The 13,542-nt window shown below is 49.7% G+C and overlaps 1 protein-coding gene across 8 annotated transcripts in view; it reads right to left on the minus strand.

Moving 5' to 3' along the window:
- GPT (glutamic--pyruvic transaminase) overlaps positions 1-13,542 on the minus strand; it is a 108,717-nt gene that overhangs the window by 36,185 nt on the left and 58,990 nt on the right. For 3 of the 8 annotated variants that reach the window (XM_068238165.1, XM_068238171.1, XM_068238166.1), the window contains exon 2: positions 4,848-5,034. In XM_068238165.1, the coding sequence (XP_068094266.1) occupies positions 4,848-5,034 (187 nt within the window). Of the gene's footprint in view, positions 1-4,847; positions 5,301-5,470; positions 5,550-5,672; positions 5,738-5,901; positions 5,987-6,015; positions 6,037-13,542 lie in introns of those variants that run through there. The other 5 variants (XM_068238172.1, XM_068238167.1, XM_068238169.1 and 2 more) reach the window with 5 other exon arrangements.

Raw genomic sequence — 13,542 nt, forward strand, 5'->3', positions numbered from 1 at the left:
GGGCGCAGGTTGCTGCATGTTGCTCAGTGACTGTACAAGCATGACACTCCTCAGTATCTGTGCCTGCAGAGGAGATGTGTGAAGGTTGCCAAACATCTGGAGGTGTATGGGCAGATCAACCAAGAGACAGATCTCGCTCTGATGGAATCTGATCATACAGGGATCTGCCAGCTGCTCATACACACTGCAGGCCGATTACTGATCCATTTCATGCTGAAATCCGGCCTGGCCACCACCCAAATATAATGTGCCCCCCCCCCCCTTCCCCGGTGGCCAGGAGTACCAATTTCGCCTGCTCCAGCTGTAGGGATTGTCTGAAATGCCGATTCTGCGGAAATTCAGGATTTTTCATTTTTCTGATTTACCGTTTCTCCAAATTTTGAGGAGGTTTTATTAGTCATTTTCTTGCATTAGAGAATGCAAAATAAATTAAAAAAAAAAAAAAAAATTCTGAAAAACGGAAAAGCAAACAAAAAAAAACAAAAACAAAAAACAGAAATCATAAAATCCGCCTTGTGATTGGTCTAAAGTTAAAATTTTGCAGAAACATTCTGCGTTCTCTGATTTGTCCAGTGCTTTCAAGCTCTGTCAATTGGGCAAAAATTACAGAGTTGCGGTAAATCAGATTTCCGATTTCCGAATGCCTAAGGGATATTTGGATTTCCAATCAGAAATGCAGAGATTTCAATTCCATGGAATCCCAGTGAGCATCGCTATCAGACTGCTCCCGGTCTGGTCCGCTGCTTCTCCTGAGCGCCGCCGTCACACGCAGCAACCACACACCACATGGTGCGTACATCAAAAAAGGGCGTCGGGAAAAAAGGGCGCGTGGTGTAAACGATAAGCAGTATTATCGTTTATAAAAATAGTGTAGAATTTCGTTTACAAATAGTTTTATGAATTTATAAATCATTAAATAATGTGTATGAGATCGGCAATTGTTAAAACGTTAATCTTCCCTGTTTCTAAACTGAAACATATTTACATTTGTTAAAAACCCTCCCTGTACCTATCCCTAACCCCTAGACCCCCTGGTGGTGCCTAAACCTAAGACCCCTGTGGTGGTGCCTAAACCTATGACCCCCCTGGTGGTGCCTAAACCTAAGACCCCCCTGGTGGTGCCTAAACCTAAGACCTCCCTGGTGGTGCCTAAACCTAAGACCCCCCTGTTGGTGCCTAAACCTAAGACCCCCTATGGATAATAATGTTTTACAAACATTAATAAATAAAAAAATGTAAATGTTTTAGAAATAGTGATTTAGTATCTTTATAAACGTTATTCGTCACGGGCTCATTTTGTAAAGTTAAATCACCACAAGCACAGTTATAAAACCTTAAAAATCTCCGGGCGCCGTTTGTAAAATGTTAATAATCTCCGGCGCCTTTTTTTCCCTGTTCGGCGCCCATTAAACCATATTTATAATGGAAGTGAATGGGGCGCCCTTTTTGTCCACTGGTCTCATGCGCCCAAATCTCCTGCTTCCCCACATGGTAGCTGCGGATAGCACTCTGCGTCACACAAGCGACAGGAAGTCCTCCGGAGAGGCAGCGAACAATCCCGGGAGCAGCTGGAGCCGGTGAGATGTGAAAGCTCGGTGCCGGAGGTCTGTCGCATACAACCGTCATCACGATATTGCACGCCGTTACCACATTGGCCCAAGATTTCCCAGCATGCTCAGTCGATACAATCGTCCGGTTTCGGCACAAGATCAGCGAGTCATTGATCGGGCATGCTTGGTGCAGCATAGATTTTCATCTGATTTGATAAAATTATTGAATCGGATGGTTTATTGGGCCGCACAATCTCTAGCTGTATGGCCAGCGTTACTGTATTCTGCATGTAGCGAAGGTGCAGCTGCCACTAACTGCCAGAAATCAGTTCATGAACCTCACACTGACACTACAAGTAATACGGCTCATCAGCTGAACTATTATACTCTGGGGTGTAACTACAGGGGGACAGCTCCAGTGACTGCCGGGGGCCCAGTGCTGTGGGGACCCCAACCACTAACCTTCCTCTGAGGGGACTATACTACAGATCAGGTGTGTTGTGGCTGCACTTGTTATGGGTGTGAGATCCTGATGGCCACTCTTGTTATATGACCCTTGTGAGATGGGCCCCCAGGCTGGGAGGGGCCCCAAGGGGAGGCAAGGGAAGGGGTGTGACCATTAGGAGGCCCCAGGATTTGTAGTCACACCACTGATTAGGCCATCATTATTATTATTAAGAGGTTGAACGCCTGTCAGATTTTTCTGCTGTCTGTTCATATCCCAGGATCACTTCACTCTCTCTACCTCGGGTCACCAGGGACAGAGGGGGGAAATCTCCCAGTAGGGACACAGACAGCAATAACAGTAGCAGGAAAAAAGGGCACTGGCTGAGCGTGGACGAAAAGGGGGGTGCAGTCATAGGCTTTAATGCAATTATTAATATGGAACGGAGAGTTTAGGGTTAGGCACCACCAGGGGGGGAGTGGTTAGGGTTAGCCACCACCAGGGGGGAGTGGTTAGGGTAAGGCACCACCAGGGGGGAGTGGTTAGGGTTAGGCACCACCAGGGGGGAGTGGTTAGGGTTAGCCACCACGGGGGGTGGGGGGGGTGGGGGTAAGAGGCATGGGGGGGGGAATGTTAGGGTTAGGCACCACCAGGGGAAGGTTCCGTATGAGGGTAGGGTTGGGTTAAGCAGTATTGACGAAAAACGTAACGACATTTAACGTTAATATTTATTCATTATCATTTCTCATTTGTTTTTGCAACAGTAATTATCGTTAAAGCTTGACAATGATGTTCTCGTTAGCAAATTGTTAATACCTCACGTCAAATTCGTTAATAAGTCAGGCCCTTTTTTCATGGACGCCAATAAACAGATGCAAGTAGCATAATAAGACAAACACAAATCTACAAGTCTTATCTCGCCATCTCTCACAATGTTGGGTCATCAGTGTCAAGGTGGACCAAAATATCAGGAATAGTCAGCAATAAATATGACAGAAGTTCTGATCTTTACTCCACATAAACATTTCCAGATTTACCATTTTAAATCTGAAGGGACCCCGAGCGCTACATAAAAACAAGATCTGGAGTTGCCTGGGGCTTCCTCCAGCCGCCCCGGCATCCTCTTCTCCCTTCTCCCACTGGCGGCTCCGGTAATCGGCGACTCTCAAGTCCCGCGTGCGCCCCCCCCCCACAGCATCATCATACCCAGTCACTGTAAGCCTCCTCCGCGATTCAGTCTTTAGAGAACCGCACAGAACTTCACCCGCGAGTCGCCAATTACCGGAGCCGCCAGAGGGACCAGGAGAAGAGGACGCCAGAGGAACTCGCGGGATACAGGGGGCTGGAGAAAGCCCCAGGCAAATATAAATGTTTTTATGTAGCGCTGAGGGTCCCTTTAAGGGCCCGTTTCCATGAAGCAGTGCAGGCTCTGCATTGCACACGACTCCCTGGGGGGCGTAGCTTGCAAACCCATTCATTAAAATATATGGGATTGCGTGTGCAATTTCCCCAAAATGCAGGCAACCCTGCGCTGTAATTCAGCGGTGAATCGCAGCGCTTGTATGGAAACAGCAGCCAGTGCAGTCTATGCACTGATGTCCCTGCCATCGAGTTTCCGTAAGCGCACATATGGAAACGAGCCCCAAGCCTGAAGTGTCAAAGCCTGCAGCACAGGGGTGTAGTGGTTAGCGCTCTCGCCTTGCAGCACTGGGTCCCTGACTCATATCCCAGCCAGAGCACTATCTGTAAGGAGTTTGTATGTTCTCTCAGTGTCTGTGTGGGTTTCCTTTGGGCATTCCGGTTTCCTCCCACATCCCAAAATCATACAGAGAAGTTAATTGTCTTCCCTTTAAATTGGCCCTACACTATGATACATACACTACACGATACATAGACATCGACATATGACTATGGTAGGATTAGAGTGTGAGCTCCTCTGAGGACAGTCAGTGACATGACTATGTACTCTGTAATGTGCTGCAGAAGAGGTCAGTGCTATATAAACACATAATAATAATAATAATAATAATAATATGGTAGGACATTAGACTAGGACTATGGTAGGATTAGAGTGTGAGCTCCTCTGAGGACAGTCAGTGACATGACTATGTACTCTAATGTGCAGCAGAAGATGTCAGTGCTATATAAATACATAATAATAATATGGTAGGGCATTAGACTATGACTATGGTAGGATTAGAGTGTGAGCTCCTCTGAGGACAGTCAGTGACATGACTATGTACTCTGTAATGTGCTGCAGAAGATGTCAGTGCTATATAAATACATAATAATAATATGGTAGGGCATTAGACTATGACTATGGTAGGATTAGAGTGTGAGCTCCTCTGAGGACAGTCAGTGACATGACTATGTACTCTGTAATGTGCTGCAGAAGATGTCAGTGCTATATAAATACATAATAATAATATGGTAGGACATTAGACTATGACTATGGTAGGATTAGAGTGTGAGCTCCTCTGAGGACAGTCAGTGACAAGACAATATACTCTGTACAACACTGCGGAAGATGTCGGCGCTATATGAAAAAGAAAAAAAAAAAATAATAAAGGCTAGTTGGAAAACTTGGGTTAGTGGTTATAGATTGCCCTCACCTTCATCCCCATCCTCACCCCATCCGTATCACCACTACTCTTCCTCCAGGCCTCGTGCTACCTGTTGCCTGGTTACTATGGCCACCATGTTTGCGGTTAGTAGTGACCTGAATTAACCCTTTACTCTCCGGTGTTTGCAGAGTGAGCTGTGAGTAAATCACCTCTATTGAGAGTCGTGGTTTGCGGCGTGTTCTGGCATTCAGTGTAAACACACAGCCTACATACGGAGCTCAGCGTTACCTGGTTCAGCTCCTTCTCCAGCTCCACGGCCCGGGTGACGATGGGTCCCCTTACCGCGTACTCCACCTTCTTAATAGCGGGGTTCATGGAGTCCAGTGTCAGGATCCGGCTGTGCACCCCATTCTTCTCAGTCATCTTGTCTGCCAAGCTTCTGTCCTTTTCTGCCAGCCGAGTGCCCGACGCCGACCTGGAGGGGGACACAAGAGAGGAGCTGAGAGGGAGGACACGGGACCCCAAGACACGAGCCCCACAGGGCACCCCCATCCTCAGGGCCCTCATGGTCAGGACAGATGAGGCAAGCCAGATGTTCCTCTAAAAGTTTCTAAAAACTTTGCAGAAAGTTTGTGAGTCTGAGAGAGTCAGCAGGTCTGCAGAGTTCTGCCAGGAGGATCTGATGGAGGTTGTGGTGGCAGCAGAGCTAAGATGACACGACAGCAATAAAACTGAGAGCGAAAAAAGGAGGAAGAGGAGAAAGGGAGAAGAGGGAGGGAGAAGGAGGAGAGTCCAGCGTGCTCAGACAGCTCACAGCATGCACAAAAGCTTAATGTTAAACTTCTGCGCTCTGCCTACTCCGGTTCAACCAGAAGAGGAACATATCTGAGCCTCTGGACAGAGAGTCTTACCAGAGCTCCTCTCCCGCCAAATGCCAACCTGACACTGAGAGCTGCCTGCAGAGGAGGGGACTGTCACTTCTCCCCCTGGCACAGCCTACAGAGGACAGAGATCCTTACCACAGATCCTCACCCTCCTAATGCTAACCTGACACAGAGGAGGGGACTGTCACCTCTCCCCCTGGCAAAGCACACACAGGACAGAGATCCTTACCACAGCTCCTCACCCTTCTAATGCCAACCTGACCGAGCTGCCTGCAGGGACACAGAGGAGGGGACTGTCACCTCTCCCCCTGGCACAGCCTACACCACACAGGACAGAGATCCTTACCACAGCTCCTCACCCTTCTAATGCCAACCTGACCGAGCTGTCTGCAGGGACACAGAGGAGGGGACTGTCACCTCTCCCCCTGGCACAGCCTACAGAGGACAGAGAGTCTTACCAGAGCTCCTCACCCGCCTAATGCCAACCTGACACAGAGCTGCCAGCAGGGACACAGAGGAGGGGACTGTCACCTCTCCCCCTGGCACAGCCTACAGAGGACAGAGATCCTTACCACAGATCCTCACCCGCCTAATGCCAACCTGACACAGAGCTGCCTGCAGGGACACAGAGGAGGGGACTGTCACCTCTCCCCCTGGCACAGCCTACAGCACACAACTTTCCTATCACACAATAAATACAGATTATTACAGCACAAGGAGGATACTTTGGACTTTCCTCAGAGTCATGCATGTTCTCAGCAGGGAGAGGGAGCAGCAGGTGCTTTGCCTAGGCACAAAAACACAGCTACACAGGAACCATTCATAGAGAGGGGAACTTCCTGATCACTAGAGTCTCATTTCTGCAATAACAGAACTATTCACAGAACTGCCCATGGGGGGGGGGGGGGGGGGGGAGGGGGGAGAGAGGGGGTTAACACACACAGAGCAACAAACTGTCCCTCTATGCTGGGAACCCAGTTCCCGTTTCTCCCCCTCTCAGGACTGATGTACAGATCTATACACTTTATGTATTTTTCTCTTGAAAATATACAGATTTAAAAAAGACAAATCTCTCTCATAAAATTAAAAATGGACTTACCTGGCGAACACGCTGAAATCAGCGCATGGAGATTTCGGCGCAGCCGGCGCCACCATAGGCCGTAACAGGAATTACGGCTCTAGCAGCGCACCGAGTGTAACTTTGGTGCCGTCAGAAGACGAGCTGAAGTTACTTTTAAAAACATAATAATTCGGCCACCAGCAACTGCTGGAAGCCGAATTATTTCATTCCCCACCATCCATGGCGGCCTGGAGGGGGAATAGTATTTAACATGCCCGGGACTTGTGCAGCAGCAGGATCAGCCATATACCGGGTGTATTCTGCGCCCAAGTCTCCTGCGCCGTACTCTCTTGTACTCTTACCTGGGGCTTCCTTCAAAAAGACCTTGTAGTTTTTGAGATACGGATTTTGAAAATAAAAATAAATAAATTCATTTTTCTGAGTTTTAAGTCTACTTTTACATCAGGAACGTTGCAGTTTGATGCGGACGTTAAAGTCGCACCGCAAACTAACAACGCAACACGGCCAAAAAGTCACACTGCAGTGTTACTATTTACCAACGCATACAGCATATACAGTAGAAAATACAGGTAATGAAGAGTATGGCAGCAAGTCAATACTGAGCATGTGCAAAACGTGTATAACGCAGCTGACAACATATATAAGGCAGCTAATACCGTGTATAACGCACAGCACGCAGCACTTCCACTTACCGAGCAGCGTTAGACACCAACGCAATGTGTGCACTTTGAACAGCCCATTGATTTTTCATTGCTGTGAGTTCTTCTGCGTTACGTGTTGGTTTAACGCGCGACTTTAACGTCGCAAGAGCCCTAAAAGCATTTTTCTCTTGTAGTTTTTTTGATAACCGATTTTGAAAATGCAAAGGTCTTTTTGAAAATATTTTTGGGGGACTTGTTCCCAATATTAGTTTTATTTTGGGGACGATGGGCTTTGCTATTAACTGCTAAAGTCGGCACAAAATTATGGATGGACTGCGTTTCTATGCAAAATTATGCATTTTCCTGAAATTTTGCATCGCAATTGTGAATTTGCAATCTGAAATTACGATTATGTGAAATGTGCTCATCACTGCAAAGAGGCGACACTTAATGATGCACATTGAGAATAACGGAATTGTTCCAGAATCCCGATGGGCGACTTATTGTCCGATCACACGTATGCGTTTCAGTGCAGTACTGGGACCCAATACTTCACATACGCATATCTACATGAGAACACGTGTGCATATGTACATGGGATGGGAATACGTGCGCATATGTACATGAGAACACGTGCGTTAATGTGTGCGCATTCTCACGGGAAACAAAGTCTCATCCGAGGGGATTAGACTAAAAAGTAGACCACACAAAAAACAAACCTTTTCTATACAAGTCTGCCTCGTCTTTCTTGTACCAGCGACAGGCGGGCGATGACTAGGAATAGAAACATTCAGCCACTCCCAGCTTCAGGCTATTCCTCCTCCCCCTCTTATTCTATAGAAGGTTGTGAATGTATAGAATGATCACACAGCAAATCATCCCATCTACAGAGCAGCCTGAAAACCCCAGAACTGAAGATTCTGCTGCAGCTGCAAAAACCGAAGAACTCGGACCAAATGTTATTAGAACGTTGGTCAATTGCAGACGAGTTAAAGGGCATCCGAGGTGAAAATAAACTGATAAGATAAACAATTGCATCTATCCTTCTCCTCCTAGAAATAACTTTTTAAGATATCCCACAGTCTGTAGCGTCGTGAGGGGGGAGCGGGGGGTGCGACCCGCACCAGGTGGGGTGACCCCTGCCGCCCTAGAGGGGGTGCGCTTTAATGGAGGGGGGCCGCGGGGAGGGCAGCCCGACCTCTCCCTCCCTCTCCCCGGGTCGCCCTTCATGCTCCCTCCTCCCAGTGCAGAGTGATCACGCAGCCGAGGGAAGCGCTGTAGTAAACTACTCACCTGCCTGGTTGCAATCGCTGCACTTGCCGCAGGTGCTCCAACGTTTTGTCCTACGCGTCGATTTTGCCTACTTTCCTTCTGCGCGTGCTCAGTACTTTCCACGCCCACTCTGCACATGCGCATTTAGGTTTTCTAATTTCCCCTCATCGGTTTACCCTACGGGTGTGCAGAGTAATAGCCTGTGGCTGGAGGGAGTGCAGCGGCAAGTGTGTCCCAATGAGCAGGCCCCTTTCTAGGGGCCGTGCAGCCGCCCTGAGCATAGATGAATCATATATTTCTGCTACATTTTCATACTTATTTCCATTATTACCTTAATAGCAATAACATACAGTGAAACTCATAAACAATCTCCCTATTTCCATAGTAGGTTATTTCGATTTGTAGGTCTCCTCGATGGAGTTTCCATCATTCTGACATTAGCGTAGGACATTTCGACAATGTAGGACAAAACGTTGGAGCACCGGTCTTCCCCTCTTTGCATAGATGCTGATGCACACGCTGCTTCCAGCTAAACAGGAAGCAGCGTGTGCACCAGCATCTATGCAGAGCGGGAGGAGACCGGCGGCAAGTGCAGCGATTGGAACCAGGGAGGTGAGTAGTTTACTACAGCGCTTCCCTCGGCTGCGTGATCACTCTGCACTGGGAGGAGGGAGCATGAAGGGCGACCCGGGGAGAGGGAGGGAGAGGTCGGGCTGCCCTCCCCGCGGCCCCCCCCTCCATTATGGGGGGGGGGGGGGGGGGGGGCACGTACCTACCTACCTAATACTGGGGGGCAGCTACCTATCTAGCCTATACTGGGGGGCACCTACCTAATCTAGCCAATGGTGGGGGGCACCTACCTAATCTATAGTGGGGGCAACTACCTAATCTAACCTATACTGGGGGCACCTACCTAATCTAACCTATATTGAGGCAGCTACCTATCGAACCTATACTGGGGGGCAGCTACCTAATCTATACTGGGGGCAGCTACCTATCTAACCTATGCTGGGGGCACCTACCTAATCTAACCTATACTGGGGGGCAGCTACCTAATCTATACTGGGGGCAGCTACCTATCTAACCTATACTGGGGGGCACCTACCTAATCTATACTGGGGCAGCTACCTATCTAACCTATACTGGGGGCACCTACCTAATCTAACCTATAATGGGGGGCAGCTACCTAATCTATACTGGGGGCAGCTACCTATCTAACCTATACTGGGGGGCACCTACCTAATCTAACCTATACTGGGGGGCAGCTACCTAATCTATACTGGGGGCAGCTACCTATCTAACCTATACTGGGGGGCACCTACCTAATCTAACCTATACTGGGGGCAGCTACCTAATCTATACTGGGGGCAGCTACCTATCTAACCTATGCTGGGGGCACCTACCTAATCTAACCTATACTGGGGGCACCTACTTAATCTATACTGGGGGGCAGCTACCTAATCTATACTGGGGGCAGCTACCTATCTAACCTATACTGGGGGGCACCTACCTAATCTAACCTATACTGGGGGCAGCTACCTAATCTATACTGGGGGCAGCTACCTATCTAACCTATGCTGGGGGCACCTACCTAATCTAACCTATAATGGGGGGCAGCTACCTATCTAACCTTTGCTGGGGGGCACCTGCCTAACTAACCTATACTGGGGGCACCTACCTATCTAACCTATGCTGGGGGCACCTACCTATCTAACCTATGCTGGGGGCAACTATTCTGGCTACCTATATTAGCCCACTGCCTTACTGTTACATTACAGTTACCCCCACCCATGTGATGTCATGTCCACACCCATTTTTTTGCCGCTGCGCGCTACGTTTTTTTTTGGGGGGGGGGGGGGTGTCGGTAAATTATCCGCACCGGGTGTCAAACACCCTAGCTACGCCACTGCCCACAGTTGTATTTTATATTTAAATCTACTTTTAGTTTTCACTGTTTCATAGTTTTTGTTCAATGACACGTCATTGAAGTATGCTAGAGCTAAAATCTATGAACCATTGACCCTTTATATCCCTTTCCTGCTCTGAGAAGCCATTTTCTGCTAGGAAAGGGCTTTATGGCTGTAATTCCTTACCACAGAGGGTTACACTGTAGACTGATCCAGTCCTGACTCAAGGTGCATAGACACACATGCAACTATAGTCGTTTGTAACGATCGTTCCCCGATCTTTACCAACGACGATCATTACAAAAAACGAACCACCGACTATTAAGGCAAACGACGAACGAGCCAAATCGCTACAAAAGAAAGTTCTGTCTCGGCGGATTTTTTCCAACGACGATCGTTTGCAAAAGTAGTACATCGTTGGAGAACGGTCGTTCGTACTAGGCTTGACATGCGCATTTCGCTATTTCTCCATGGAACTTCTCATTTTTATGCGCAAGCGCAATAGTTGCTTTACGTGATGTAACGTTCGTTCTAACGATCAGATCGTTACACACATTTTAAAACTAACTTTACTCAGGTCGTTCTTTCATCAATTAAAAGTTCGTTCGTCGTTCTCAACGAACGATCGTTGTCGCATGTGTGTACGTAGCATTAGACAGCCACTTACATACCTGATGTTTGACAGAGAGACAGAAAAAAAAAAAAAAAAAAAAAAAAAAAAAAAAAACGCATTTATTCGTGTGCTTGGCACTTTACATACACATGTCTATGTGTATTCCGCCTCAATGGAAGGTATAGGGAAAACGCAAAAAAAAAACAAAAAAAAAAAAACTCTTGCAAAATCGCTTTGTGCAGCGATTGCATTTGCATTTTTAAGAATAAACACATTGTATTCTTTTCCAGATCAAAGCGTTCACTTCCTGACCGACGTCATAAGTACAGTAAAATCTGCAATCGCTCTGCAAAAGTGCTTAGAAAACCATCCAAAGCAGAAAGAAAGCAAGAAAAAAAAAAAAGCAGACGGAACGCAATTTGAACAAAGCCTCAAGGTGTTCATTCACCATGCAATTTTAGCAATCAGCAGGGCTGCCAGGCAATCTACATTGTTTACAAGGAAATAAGTATGGCAGCCTTCATATACCTCTCAATTAAAGTTCCCATTAAAAAGCCTAACGAGTACCTGAGATCCCCCTGCAGGCACTATAATGGAGGGGGAAGACTGGGGGTAAGTAGTTTTTATCCCTGTCTGTGTCACAGATTGCTGTGTGGGTGTATTATGGGTGAAAAGGGTTAATATGTATAATTTGTTTTTCAGCAATCGGTCACATTTTACCATATGGAAATAATCTCGTCGGGAGAGTCTACAGAGCGGCGGGTCTGGACACGATTACCAGCAGAGTGAACTCTGCGCGGTGACCGCCATTCCCCGGCCAGAAGGAGAAAGAGGCTATTGTGAACGCAAAATCTTCCTGTTGCGGCAAATCGCCATACAAGCACGCCGATGTCACCTTCGATGGCACGCTCAGCCTTCCAATGTGTCATTCACTTAAGTGGCCCTTGTAGTGAGGAGATACGAGGCTGCCATGTGTATTTTCTGCCTTCACACTCATCCCTGCGGTTTCTTTTTTTTCTGCCCTTAATATTTCTGAACGTTTTTCGTATTTGCGATTCTGCATCCAATTCTTGTTTTCGCTTTTGATGGAAATATTTGAATTCTGATTTTCAAAGCATATCAATGTAGTTACTTTACATTAATTTGTATGTAATTAGCTTTACACTCATAATTTTCGCATCTGGAATGCAAAAATTTGCACGTCTGTTTGATAAAGACTGGCAATCACCCCTGCCGCAGCCCGGCACTCGCCCAAAGCCTGGCACTCGCCTACAGCCCGGCACTCGCCCCTGACCACAATCACAGCCCCGGCACTCGCCCCTGGCACAACCACAGCCCCGGCACTCGCCCACAGCCCGGCTCTCGCCTACAGCCCCGGCACAACCACAGCCCCGGCACTCGCCCCTGGCACAACCACAGCCCCGGCACTCGCCCCTGGCACAACCACAGCCCCGGCACTCGCCCCTGCCCACAGCCACGGCACTCGCCCCTGCCCACAGCCACGGCCCCGGCACTCGCCCCTGCCACAACCACGGCCCTCGCCCCTGCCCACAACCACCGCACTCGCCCCTGCCCACAACCACCACACTCGCCCCTGCCCACAACCATGGCCCCGGCACTCGCCCCTGCCCACAACCACGGCACTCGCCCCTGCCCACAACCACGGCACACGCCCCTGCCCACAACCACGGCACTCGCCCCTGCCCACAACCACGGCACACGCCCCTGCCCACAACCACGGCACACGCCCCTGCCCACAACCACGGCCCCGGCACTCGCTCCTGCCCACGGCACTCGCTTCAGCCCACAGCACTCGCCCCTGCCCACAACCACGGCACTCGCCCCTGACCACAGCCCCGGCACTCGCGCCAGCCCAAAACCACGGCACTCGCCCCTGCCCACAACCACAGCCCCGGCACTCGCCCCTGCCCACAACCACAGCCCCGGCACTCGCCCCTGCCCACAGCCACGGCACTCGCCCCTGCCCACAGCCACGGCACTCGCCCCTGCCCACTCGCCCCTGCCCACAACCATGGCACTCGCCCCTGCCCACAACCACGGCACTCGCCCCTGTCCACAACCACGGCACTCGCCCCTGCCCACTCGCCCCTGCCCACAACCATGGCACTCGCCCCTGCCCACAACCACGGCACTCGCCCCTGCCCACAACCCCGGCCCCGGAACTCGCCCCTGCCCACAACCACGGCACTCGCCCCTGTCCACAACCACGGCACTCGCCCCTGCCCACAACCATGGCACTCGCCCCTGCCCACAACCACGGCACTCGCCCCTGCCCACAACCACGGCCCCGGAACTCGCCCCTGCCCACAACCACGGCACTCGCCCCAACCCACAGCCCCGGCACTCGCCCCAGCCCCGGCACTCACCCCTGCCCACAACCACGGCACTCACCCCTGCCCACAACCACGGCACTCACCCCTGCCTCTCCAAAGCAGCTCTCCAGCAGGAACTATGCTGGACTGCGAGATTTGCTGTATCAGACCAGGCGCTGCTAATCTGCCCTTGCAGCAGGTGACACGTCCTGTGACTTTCCTGTACACACTCAGGACTGAGAGGGATCCACG

This window comes from Hyperolius riggenbachi, chromosome 5 (genome assembly GCF_040937935.1).
Source record: "Hyperolius riggenbachi isolate aHypRig1 chromosome 5, aHypRig1.pri, whole genome shotgun sequence".
Lineage (NCBI taxonomy): Eukaryota > Metazoa > Chordata > Amphibia > Anura > Hyperoliidae > Hyperolius > Hyperolius riggenbachi.